Source organism: Erinaceus europaeus, chromosome 9 (genome assembly GCF_950295315.1).
Source record: "Erinaceus europaeus chromosome 9, mEriEur2.1, whole genome shotgun sequence".
Taxonomy (NCBI): domain Eukaryota; kingdom Metazoa; phylum Chordata; class Mammalia; order Eulipotyphla; family Erinaceidae; genus Erinaceus; species Erinaceus europaeus.
Window position 1 is genome coordinate 113836402 of NC_080170.1, and position 12723 is coordinate 113849124.

The window sequence follows — 12723 nt, forward strand, 5'->3', positions numbered from 1 at the left end:
TTCAGAATCCTTCAGGTATTCCTACAAAGCAAGTAGAACATTCGGAGGGAGTAGCTCATCATATCCATCTTTGTTGTATTCAATTTGTGAGGCATTCTTTCCTATTCAGGAGTTAAAATATACTCACATCATGTAAGTCACATGATAAAGTTGAGAAGAAACACGAATTGTAGATGCCTAAAAGCCCATATTGTTTCTTCAATTCACCTATACATCAGGAATCAGCAACTTATACCCACAGAACAAATATGGTCCACTGCCTGTTTTGTAAGTAAAGTTTTATTAGAATATGGCCATGCCTTTAAATCATGTAATTCTTGATGGCTGCTTTCTTGCTAAATAGCACAGTTGAGTAAGGTGACAGAGAAGATAAAACCCACAAAGAGCCATTGTCTTTTTACAGAAAATGCTTGCTAACTACTGGAGTCTACTACCCCACTCTAGACAAATCTATCACTAAAGCTACCCTACAATCTTTTCTTTATAGCAATGACATACACTAAGGATACAGAAAATACATTTCTTTCGAATAAAAGATCACTTTAAAGAACTTTACAAAAAAAAAAGCCAAAGTTCATAATCACCATTTATGCCTTAGATCTTCTTCCTCGGAATTAATTCTCACTTAAAAAAAAAAAAGACACACACATCCAAAAAGTGTCCTTTTATTATTTCTAGTAATATATATCGTATAAATACTCTATTTTATATGCCCTCTTACAAAAGTGATATAACTTAAAAGTTTTTATCATTAGAAAGAAAATGTATAAAAATAAATATGTTATTATAGGCATTTATTACAAACTATAGTCCTTCCTAGAAGGAAGACACGAATCAATACTTATAAAGTACATATAATTCATAGTAACATATTTTACTATATACACATGGAAAACAAAGACATATTCTCTGTCATGGGAGAAGAGCTGCACAGACATTCACCAGGATATGACTGTTGGACCAGCTTCTGGGGATGGACCTGCTACCCCTCAGTAGCCTCCCCGCTTTGAGACAAATGACCTCAATGTCCCCTCAGACCAGGGACCCTGTTCTACACACCCCATTCTGGTTCTAGCATTCCAATCCTGTGTGTGTGTGTGTGTGTGTGTGTGTGTGTGTGTGTGTGTGTGTGATCTTACTTTCTTGAGACATCAATTATTTTTTATAAACACCCACATTTCTCAACTGGGTTTACAGGAAGAGGAAAGAAAGGTAAGAGGGGCAAGTTCATCATGCTTCCTCTGTGCTGCAGCAGTGTCTGATACATGGCTGCTCTTCCTCCATTTGTCGACTCAAATGCATTTTACAAACACATGGACTTGTCTCTTTGTTGAAACAGATTCACCAATGAAGAGACGAGAATGGAACAAGAAGAAGGCAAAGAGGGAGTCATTTGATGTTGCTAGGCCTTTCTCACAGGCTGGATAATGATGAAATCTTAAGGCATAAGCACTCTCTGAAGCCATAGCCACCATTAACAGTGTTGATCAAAGATGCCATGTTTACTCTCTCCCTCCACTGTTACTGAGGTAAAGTAAACCACATCTTAAACCAAAGAAAACTCTCATCTTCCTCCTGCTTTTCCTTTGCCAGCTCCCATGATACAAAGTATTTCATCAGTACCAGGAGACAGGGACTATAGGATTACATACATTTACTTACTTTGACAAATGGATTCTATTCATTTTGCTTTTTTTTGGTTTTTTGTTTTTTGGTTTTTTTTTTGGTTTTTTTGTTTTTTGACTTGCCATAGATGTAACAAAAGAATAATAATGCCCAGGGGCCTTTTCATGCTATATCATTTCTCAGCGATTAATAATCATCATTAACTACCCTATCACATTTGTAACTAGCATCATATTCTGATGACCTAACTTGTTTTCTACCTATGGCTACGCTTTCCCCAAACTGACACATCTCTTTGATTACTGGGCAAGGTTCACTGCTTCCCTCCCGCCATCTTGATTTCGAGTGCCTCAACCCTTCCACATTCACCTCTCCCTCAGCCTTAATACTGCTTAGTTACATTCGGCCATCGTGCAGAAATCGATGTAATGTTTAGGCTTCTTTAAAGGGTCACAGCTTTCTGGAGACAGCATCCCCCCATCATGGGACAGACACTTCAAGGTTCTCTTTTTGTAACCCTTCCCGCATGTCTTAGAACATGGTGACCATTCCCCCAGCTGCCAGCGGGGACAGGGCAGGTCAGCGCAAGACCGGGTGCTGGCAGGCTTCACTTCCTTGGCACACTCAGAGGCAGGCTGCCCATTAATGTCCCGACACTCCACCAGTCTTCTCTGCCAACCCAGACCACAAGACTTGGAACACTCGCCCCACTCTTCAATGACCCATTCGGAGAAAGTTGGGATGGCATTGAAAGATTCCTTCTTCTTCTTCACAAAGTAGGTGTATTTGATTTTGGGTCGAAAGGCGTTGCCCACGGTGAGGACCTGAATGGTTAAGGGCTCCTGGAGAGGGCTGAAACTGCGGATTCTTTCCAAGGCCGCTGAGGAACCACTGTACCTCAACACCGTACCTTTGTATGGAATGTCTTGCTCTAAGGTGGACAAGGTGAAGTCACCATTGAGGATGTAGGTGCCATCTGCAGCTTTGATGGCAAGGAAGCTTCCGTTGTTTCTGGACCCCCTTGGGTTCCGTTGTTTCACTTCAATGTTTGTGGCTCCAGCTGGGATGGTGACAATGTCATGATAGCCAGGTCTACAGGCAAGAAAAAGAAATGTCAATCTCTCTTTTCTTGACTAATTATAACAGACCCTGAAAATATGGCAACCACTCGGAATGCAATCTTTACTAAACAGGCAAAGAAGTGGCCATAAATGATGAGCTCTTTGAGAGTCTGGCATTGTAAGACTTACTTTGCACTTGTAAGAGATCCTGAGATTTTCTTGCATGTTGAGCCATTTCCTCCACAGATACCACACTTATCAAACTTCTTCTTGGAGTCTATGATGCGATCACAGCCAGCTTTTACACACTGTCCTTGCACGCAGACTGAAGTGGAATCTGGGCTGCACGGTGTGCCATCCACCACCTTAACAGAGAAAGAATCTGTATCTGGTATCACATGTGACCATACAACAGGTATAATAGATACCTAACTGCTAAGATGAAGAATGTTGCCTCACTGACTTTGCATCACAGCTGGCTTTCCTAACCATTGTGATGAAGACCATTCTTTCTACATGCCACACACTACTCTTCTCTGTCTCTCCACTCCCATGAATGTATGGGAAAATTACAAATAATTTAGTTATTTATTGATTAACCTAGAGTAGTCTAGGAAGTCAAGGATATCAGAGACCAGAGCTTTTGGTCAGCTGCTGTATTCTCAATGCCTAGAATAATATCTGGCAGTAGTAGGAATTTGAAACATACACTCTCTTTCAATCTGTTACTGGGGACTCTGTTGCGGCCTTTAGGACTAAGGGCACAGGAGAATTTTAGCCCCATAGACAGATCTATTCCCTCAGCAAAATGCTACTGCTACTAATTCAGTGTGTGCTTAGAGTGACCCATGCTCAGACTTCCATTTTAATAAGCTCTCTTGCATTTGCTACTGCTAATTGTTCAGACCACGACCAAGACATTTTGCAGAACTTCCACATAACTTCTCCCATGAGTAGATAAACTTCTCTTTGTCTAGGACTGTAATGCTATATATAACAAGCAACTGCAAAATCATTATCATTTGTAACAATACACTAACTTAAAAAATATCATCTTTATATACTTATTGGATAACTACAGCCAGAAATTGAGAGGGAAGGGGGTGATCGAAAGGGAGAGAGACAGAGATACCTGCAACACGACTTCACCACCAGTAAAGCTTTCCCTTTGCAGGTGGGGACCAAGAGCTCAAAACCAGGTCCCTGTGCACTGTAACATGTGCACCCAACCAGGTGCGCCACCACCCAGTCCCAATATACAAAATTCAAAGCGGGAAGTTTAACAGAGGAACGAAAAGAGTATGAACTCGAAATTGAGCAAGTTAATGTATGAACTAAAGGAAGTGTTCAGAAGGCCTCAAGACAATGTCTTGGTTCTACAGAAGAGAAGTATGTGTGAAAGGCATTACCTTGGGCTGCAACACGAAAAAGTAGCCAATGCCCTTGGCTTGACAGATGAGCTTGCACCTGTCCTTTGGAGAGACACCAGCATATTTGGGGATCCACTCCACAGCTGGCCCAGTTCCAAAGGAAGCTCTGGAGAACTCATTGTGCTCTTCACACTGTTCCTCTCTGAAGGTTTTTCCTGGAAAGAGAAGATGGAATAGTATTATCCGTTTCCAGTCCGCTACCGGCTGTCTGAGGGCACATCTCGTTCACCCCGTTTCCACTCACCATTATTATTAGGGCAGTCCTCAATGTTGCAGGACCTGTAGCGTACACGCTTGCCTTCACAGTACTTCCCTCCGTTCTTTGGAACTGGGTTGTCACATTCCCTTACTGTATACTGAACTCCTCCGCCACACGTTCTTGAACAATCTCCCCAGGGTCCCCATGGTCCCCAGCTTCCATGAACAGGAGTCTAAATGTGGAAACAAATCCGCAGTATTAGAATCCTTTTTTTTTTTTTTTGCCTCCAGGGTTACTGCTGGGGCTCAGTGCCTGCACCACGACCCCCCCCCCACCACTTTGTTGCCCTTGTTGTTTATCATTGTTGTTATCATTATTGTTGTTATAGTATTGTTGGATAGGACAGAGAGAAATGGAGAGAGGAGGGGAAGACAGAGGGGGGAGAGAAAGATAAACATCTGCAGACCTGCTTCACCGCTTGTGAAACGACCCCCCTGCAGGGGCTGCAGGGAGCCAGGAGCTCAAACTGAGATCCTTAGGCCAGTCCTTGCGCTTCATGCCATGTGTGTGTAACTGCTGTGCCACCACCCAGCACCAGAGTATTAGAAGTCTCTAAGGAGACTTTTGAGGAGCAAGAACTAATTAGGACAAATAATAAAGACCCTGGTAAGTGTCTGTGCAGTAGGGCATCGACCTTCCAAATCACAAGCACTGGGTTTGGTCCCTAGAACTACGTGAGAGCACCAGAGACAAGCACCAGGGACAGCACCAAGAGTAAAGCTATTGGCACTCCATGGGTGGTGGAAAGGAATTTTGATGTCCCTCCTTTCTCTGTTTCTATTGCCTCTGTCTCTAAGGTTAAGATAATATAAATTGTTCTAGAGAGGTGGTTCAGTGGCACCGTGCATGTGCAAGGTTCTGGACTTGTTTTCTGGCATCATGCTAAAAATAAAAAAGTTTTTCCTTCATAAAATAAATATGCAAATGATAACAATAACAGCAATAACAATGGTCTACTTTATTATGAATCATAATAATCAGTGACTTTGGGCTCTCATGAGAAGATAAAACTAGAAAACTTTCCTTTTTTAAAAATTTACAATTAGTGGTGATTTAATATTGACTTCCAATTTTGTAAGATAATAGGGGTATAATTCCATAAGGTTCTTCCCACCAGAGAGCTCCCCTCTACTGAAAGCCATAGTTCTCCCAAAGTCACTGATATGGGCTGGTTCTATAACTATCTCTATCTACATGCCAATCTCGGATTCTATAACTAGCTATCTATATATCTATCTCTGCCCCATGTAGTACCAAGGACCAACCCAGTGCTTCACTTTTGGAATGTGAATATCCTACTGCACAGACACTTATCAGGGTCTTTATTATCAGTTCTTTGTGATAATAGTTCTTATTTTTTCTCCATTCCCCCCCAATTAATTTTTTATTAGTGCTTTAAAATTGCTTTACAAAATTACAAGATAACAGGGGTACCATTCCACATCATTCCCATATCTATCTGGATCTCTAGGCACACATATAATTTTTCACACTTAAAAATATTTTGGTTAGTCATTTAAAATTGGTTAACAAAATTACAAGATAACAGCAGCCTACTTTGACACCATTCCTACATCTCTCTGTTATGTATATTTCCCCAATTTAAAAATATTTCTTATTAGTGTTTTAAAATTGGTTTACAAAATTACAAGATAAGAGCAGAAAAATTCCACACCATTCCCACCACCAGAGTTCTGTGTCTCCATTCCCTCCATTGGAAACTGCAGTGGTTCTCCCAAGGTCACAGATATGGGTTGACTATTATTTCTGTATCTATCTATATTTTTGTCCATTTTTCTATGGGCCTGCCTTCTCTTCCCAAGTTATACCTATTACATCTATTACTACTCTCAAATGTCTTTCACTTTTTCCTCTTCTCTCTCTGAGTCCTGATAGAACTGAATTTCAGAATCATCTAGTCATCTTTGCCTAACCTTTCTCCCCGCCCCGCCCCCACCCCGGGAGTATGGACCAAAATTCTTATTGGGGTGCAGAAGGTGGGAGTTCTGGCTTCTGTAACTGCTTCTCTGATGTACATGGGTGTTGACAGGTTGATACATACCCCCGGCCTCTTTCTATCTTTCCCTAGTGGTTTCCTCATTCTTTTTTCCCACAGTCCTGCCTTCACTTCCTTTCTAAGTCACCCCTATACTTATTACTACTTGTGGGAGTCTTTGCTTTTCTCCTCTTTTTTCTCAGATAAGAAAAACTGCCTGACTTCCTTTATGGTGTTTTACAGATTAACTTTCCCTTCACTGATGGTATAAAAACAAGGTTCCTGGTGACAAATGCTTCAGATCTTGGTGGAATGGGGGGTACAGAGCCCTCAAGCTTACTTCTCCTACCATTCCCCTCTAGGAATATGAAGGAATATGAACTTTACTTTGTTGTCTTGTCCTTTAGCCTCACTCCTTGCTTTGTGATTCTGACACCTGAAAATGAGTGTGTGTGTGTGTGTGTGTGTGTGTGTGTGTAACAGAGAAAAACTCACATCAAAATGCGTCTTGTCCGTCTTGTTCACACACTTGCCGTTGACACACCATTTCCCTTCTCCACACATGGTGCCGTCTGCCCATGGGAAGTGTTTGGTTTGGCATACCGGTAACCCACCCGACGTGCCTGTACACCAGAGGGTTGTGCATGTGCTGGAGGCATCCGGGCAGTGTCTGGACTCCTCCCCAAATGTAAATTGGCACTGCCGGTGGGCATCATACAAGGTCCCAGGGAGACCAGAGGGGAGCTTTATGGGACTCTGGGGTTTATCCAGCAGACATTCTCCTGCCAAGAGAAATGTCAAGCAACATTAGAAAACAGTACTTCAAAGCAGACAGAAGGGCAGATTGGTTTCAAAAAATATATATTCTTTCCTGAGAGATAGCATATAGCAAAGGGGTTTGATAACTTCTGTACCTTGGGAGAAGGTAAAAGTTAGATTTTGATTATGATATCATCTTGTGCTGCTGTGTGAATAATGACAGGAAATTATTACCCTGCTCAAAATTCAAATACCATTCCGTAGGAGCTAGTTCAGTGGAAGCACTATCATTTATTGGGAATTAAGATATTAAAAAAAAAAAAAACAACTATAATCTCTCCAAGGAGATGGCTCACTAGGCAGAGTTCATGTAGATCGCTGACACCACATATGCTCTGTTTTCTTCCTCTCTCATAAAATAATAAATAAATCTTTTTAAAAAAGTGTATGATCAAGAGTTGAAGTAATTTTAAAGCAAAAAAAAAAGGTTGGTTTAGCAAGAAACTTCCATCTGGAGGGCTAAATGGCATCCAGAAACAGGTCGCCAGAGCATCTTACCATGACCGTTATCCAGAAATGATGTGATCATGTAGGCGCTGCAGGGAGACCAAGGCTGGCTGCGGTCCAGATTGGAGAGCATTGATGCCATCATGTGGGAATCCTTGCCCTCTCCATTCATCCCGGCACACTGCTTTGCATCATCATGAGGCATGTTAAACACGTGGCCTGCAAAGAAATCCAAAACCCGTATTAAGTTATAGGTCATTTGTAGCATGTTTCCCAGCTGGAATTCCTTTGTCTCAAAGTGATGTAAAAAGTCAATTTTGGAGACAATGCTTATTTGTTACAGGGTGTGTACACACACATACACATACACACACACACACACACACACACACACACACACACACACACCCCCCTCCAAATTTCCTAGCTCCCACTATTTGATTTCTTTTCTTAAAAAAGGTCACTATGTTTGGAGGTTAGAAAAACGGTTTTCTACCCTTTCAAGGAAGCCTTAGCACCTAAAGTAGTAATATAACCTGCAGACTCCACCTCTTCAACCAATGTCATTTAGCAGCTGGTAGCTGTGGACTGGACTTCATGCTTACTCTTCAAGGAACTAACCTAATTCATGGGCTGTGGTGAAGGCAGCCTGTAAGCCATCATCTTCTATGACTGAGCAGCTTCTGCTGGGATCACATACAGTTCCGACATCAGCCATTCCGAGAGTATCACACGTCTGGGCCCCACACAGGTCCTAAAGGGAACAAAGGTTTATTGTTAACAGGGACAGAGCATGAACTTTGAGATCTAACTTTATGGGTGAATCTTCACATGTTTTGGAGCACCTATATTCCCTCTTGTTGAGCTGTCCTCTCTAAGCTGCTTAATGTGATTTTTAGTCAAACTTTTATAATACTACTGGACTAGGACTATGAAACTTGAAATATTAAGAGTATAAAATAAGTGAGATAAGGATGCTGGTTAACAAAAAACCCTGAGTGCATAACCATTTGTTACTGCACCGACTCCTAACATGATACCATCATAACTGTTCATTTATTTCTGTTCTCTCTCACCTGTCTGGTAAAAAGGATGGCTGTGTCATAGTGCTCGGCATCCCGATCGCTGGGGGGGTTGTGCTGCTTCTGCCAGTTGCAGAAGTTCCGAAGAGTCAGGGCAGCGTTTGATGTCACCTCTGGTCCCTTCTGGTCTTCATAGATGACCAGTATCTTCACCACTACCAGGCTGACTGAATTCCGAATGCTGGGGTGTTTGTACAATCTGGCAGCCACAGAGAACAAGGTGAGCAGGTAATGCTTCAGCCCACTGCCATGGAATTCTGCCATGGACTCATCTGCCACTAGCATGGTTTCCACATAGCGGGGGCTGGACACAAATCTCTTCTTTCTGATGCTTCCACTTCCTGAAGAGAAATAAGAAAGAGAGCATGCTCAGGGGAAGCCAAGTGCTTCCTTCCCTGCCCCCCCCACCAAAAAATATACATAAAAGCCTAACTCTTCAAAGCAAATACAACAAAAATAGACCCAGAACAAGGACAAAAATAAAGGTATCTCTTTCTAATGAAAATGGTATCATAAACAAATTGCATTGACTTTATATAAAAAGACTTTGTGCTCCTCTTAAAGGACAAGGAGTTTATTATTTATTTGTTGGATTTTTTTTTTCCTTTTTTTCCTCTTCTCAAGTCCTGCAACCTGAGCAAAGCAAAGTGCTTTACCCAGGCATAGTAAAAACCTGGAGCCAGGGCAGCAGGCAGTACACCCTGAGTCACGCTTTTCATGGGCTAGGAGGCTCAGATCCTGAATGAGATCATCGAACTCCACGTGGAAAGCCCAGGGCAGGGCTGGGGCTGCTGCCAAGGGGCCTGGCCTGAAGGAATCTCACAGCCTGCTCAGTTCTTTCTGCTCTCTCATCCCAGGGGTCCCTGGGGTATATAGACTTTTGCTGAGCATGCTGCTCTGACCAAATCAGGGCACTAGGACCACCCACTAGGCCTAGCAGCACACTGACTTCCCCTCGCCCCATCTCATTGCCCCAGGGAATGAATCAGGTCAAGGCTGATTATTCAGAGGAAGGGGGAAAAACAACGGGAGGAGGGGCGGTTTGGGACTGCATTGAGATCTAGCTTCCCTCAAGACGTGGCTTAAGGGGCTTCCACTACACAAATGAATGGGGCGGAGGGTGGAAGGGAGAGATTTATTAAAGAGACAAGAGAGATAGGTGAGTTAGAAAGGAAGTGAAAGCAGGACCATTGAAAAAATGGGAAAGGAAAAATATAGATACAGAATCAGCCCATATCGGTGATCTTAGGAGACCTCTGCAGTTTCCAATGTAGGGGATGGGACACACAACTGTGGTGGTGGGAACTGTATGGAAGTATACCCGTTACCTTACAATTTTGTAAATCAATACTAAATCTCTAATAAGGACTTTACAAAAGAGAGACAAGTAAAGTAAAAAAAAAGGGGGGGGGAGCAAGACTGTAGAACTAAAATAAATAAATAAATAATGTCCCAACCACTGCACACAAAAGCCAGGAGAAGGCGCAGCAGTAAGACTCCGTGGTGACTAATCCCCAGAAGTGCGGGAGAGCGGAATTCCGACCACGAGAGGGAGCGCACACCCCGCCGCTGGGCTGGAGGCCGGGAGGCGGGAGGCGGGGCGAGCCAGACCGAGACCTCCCAGGCAGGTTCCGCAAAGGGGCCCCAGAGGACACCGCCGCTCCCAGCCGGCCGGACTCAGCCTCAAGGGGGGAAGGAAGGGGGCAGAGGCCCGCTGGCCCAGCCGAGAGTTCGTCACACAACTAACTAACTGCAAGCTGGCGGGCTGCACAGTCCGAGGTCACCTCTCCTCCAACCCCAGCGCCCCCAGCCCGCCGTCTCCACCCAGCTCTGAGCAGACAACATTCCCAAAGTCCGCGCAAACTCGGGCACAGTCACGGAAAAAGAAAAAAAAAAAAACCCACAATGAACAAGGTGGACGGGAGTGGCACAAACTCACACGACTATGGTGCAAGACACTGGGGGGAGCGTGACCCCATTCTCCCTTCCCGATCGAAATACAGCCGTAGCCAGCGACACAAACAAGCAAGTAAATAAACCAGCAATAACTTAATAGCTGCTCTGTCGCTTCTGGGCCATTAAATATTGTGGGTATAGGGAATTGCATTCTAGTTGGATTTGAAAAAAATCCACCAGCACAGACCAATTCTCTGTCCGGTCCGCAGGCAGTCTCCAGCCAGCGATCAGGACTCTACCCTGTTCTACAATGGGGATGAATGGAGAGACAGGAAGAGCAACTGACTGGTTTGGGGTTGGTACCTGTTGGCGCTCCGGTGCGCTCCGGTGCCGGGTCCCTCGATGCCCACTGAGCCCCGCTGTCCTCGCCCTCGCGCCCCGTGCCCCTCGCGGGTTGGGTCTCCTCGTCCGCGACTCCGCACTTGGCTCCGCCGCCCCGCCGCCGCCGGCGCAGGAGATGGAACTGGGGCCGCTCTGGAGGCTCCTCCCCGGTGCCGGCGGGGGAGAGGCGCACGGTGGCGGCGCTGGGCGCCGGCTGGATGAAGTACTCGTCACCCTGCAAGTAGAAGGCGCCGCGCACGCCCTCGCAGAGGCTGAGCGCCGCGGCCGAGCTGGGGTCGCCATTCACCGTGCCGGAGTAGAAGCAGTGAGCGAGGTCGCCGGCGGGATCAGGATTCGGGGCGTCCCCCGCGGGTCTGCGACCCACGGTCCGGAGCGTTAAGCCTGGTGCCAGGAAACCGCGATCGGGCCGCAGCTCCAGCCTCAGCTGCTGGCTGAAGGCGTCCAAGCGGAGGAGACGCGTGGTCTGGTGCTCGGGGACGCGCTCCAGAGTCGGCTGCACCAGCTCCTCGTCTTCCTCTGCGGGGCGCCCGCGCACGCCGGGCACGACCCACAGCGCTAACACGGGGACCACCGCCAGCAGCAGCAGCATAGTGGGCGCTGACTGCGGGCTGCGACCCCGCCACGCCGCCTCCGCCATCCTCATGTGGCCGCTCCGCGCGCGCCTTTGCTACCCGGAGGGATCCGCTCTCCGCGCCTGAGTCCCGGGCTGCACCGCGCGCCGCTGCCGCCGCGTACCGAGCCCGGGGCTATTGTTCGCCTCGTGCCCGCTGGGCGAAAGTTAACAATCGCTGGAGTGCTCTGCACGCCCCCGCGGAGCCGGGCGCTCCCGATGTCACCCGGGAGGACGCGCTGCAGTTTCTGTCTCTGCTCTTCCCGCGCAACAGACTCAGACCGGGTGATTGTTGCGGGGTCCAGATGCACCCGGGTGGGGGAACCTCTGGGACTGAGAGCTACGGGGCACCGCTACTATCCGTGCCGGAACCCCACTTAGGTCCTCTGCCCGGACCGAGGTGGCGTTCGCTCTGCGCGGAGCTCGGTTATCTCCGCCCTGCAGCGCGCCCTGGCTTTGCAAAGGACCCCTGGCTGGGAGCCGCTTTCCAGCGAGTGCAAGGATCGGAGAGCCCGGGCCGCCCTTTTATAGGCAATTTCTGCGCCTCCCTTCCTCCAACCTTTTGGCTCCCGGTGCTACCCCGAGACGCCGCCCCCTCTGCAGCGCCGCGGGCCCCTGCGAGGGGGGCGGGAGGGGCCGGCCTCCACTCTGGCTCGGTGCCACCCACTCGTACCCACTCGTCAATCTGGGGGCGGAAGACGCAGGAGGGGCGCTGTGACCCGTACTTTGTGCGTCTGGGACTGCCGTAGGAATAAGTTTCTCTGCCACTGAGACTTGGCCTCACCCCACCTCCCAACCCCCTTCCCGGACTGCAGTCCCCTCCTGCAGTTCCTCTGGCGACCGGAGCGCCTTTCGCACGTAGGGGTTGCTGTTCTCAGATGGGGGAACTGAGTCAAGATTTTCTGTCCTGCAGCTGTTGAGCCGCTCCCCCATCCCCCCCACTGCTCTCTCAGTGGTCCCTCCCTTCCAAACCCGGGAGGAGAATCTGAGCTCCCCTTTCTAGAAAAATTCCCCGCCCCACCTCTGCATCTCCCTGGCCTGCTGTGGGCCAGCTTGCTGCAGCGTGAGTTTTTTAAAACCACAACTTTTTTTGGG

At 46.9% G+C, this 12723-nt stretch overlaps 1 protein-coding gene across 1 annotated transcript; it reads right to left on the reverse strand.

Annotated features, from left to right (window-relative positions):
• Nucleotides 1-260: 260 nt before the first annotated feature.
• On the reverse strand, nt 261-12241 carry ADAMTS1 (ADAM metallopeptidase with thrombospondin type 1 motif 1). The gene is made up of 9 exons (XM_007519802.3): nt 10980-12241; nt 8715-9061; nt 8260-8392; nt 7690-7857; nt 6868-7154; nt 4362-4548; nt 4097-4272; nt 2877-3052; nt 261-2718 (listed from the first exon to the last, which is right to left on the reverse strand). The coding sequence occupies exons 1-9, from the start codon at nt 11659-11661 to the stop codon at nt 2019-2021; spliced, it is 2856 nt and encodes a 951-aa protein (XP_007519864.1). The 5' UTR covers nt 11662-12241; the 3' UTR covers nt 261-2018.
• Between the last annotated feature and the right edge of the window lie 482 nt (nt 12242-12723).

Coding starts and splice junctions, on each gene's coding strand:
- ADAMTS1 (XM_007519802.3), bottom strand. CDS start 11,661: ATGAGGATGGCGGAGGCGGCGTGGCGGGGTCGCAGCCCGCAGTCAGCG. Junction 9,062..10,979: donor GCGCACCGGAGCGCCAACAG/GTACCAACCCCA, acceptor ATTTCTCTTCAG/GAAGTGGAAGCATCAGAAAG. Junction 3,053..4,096: donor TTTTCGTGTTGCAGCCCAAG/GTAATGCCTTTC, acceptor TTCTCTGTTAAG/GTGGTGGATGGCACACCGTG.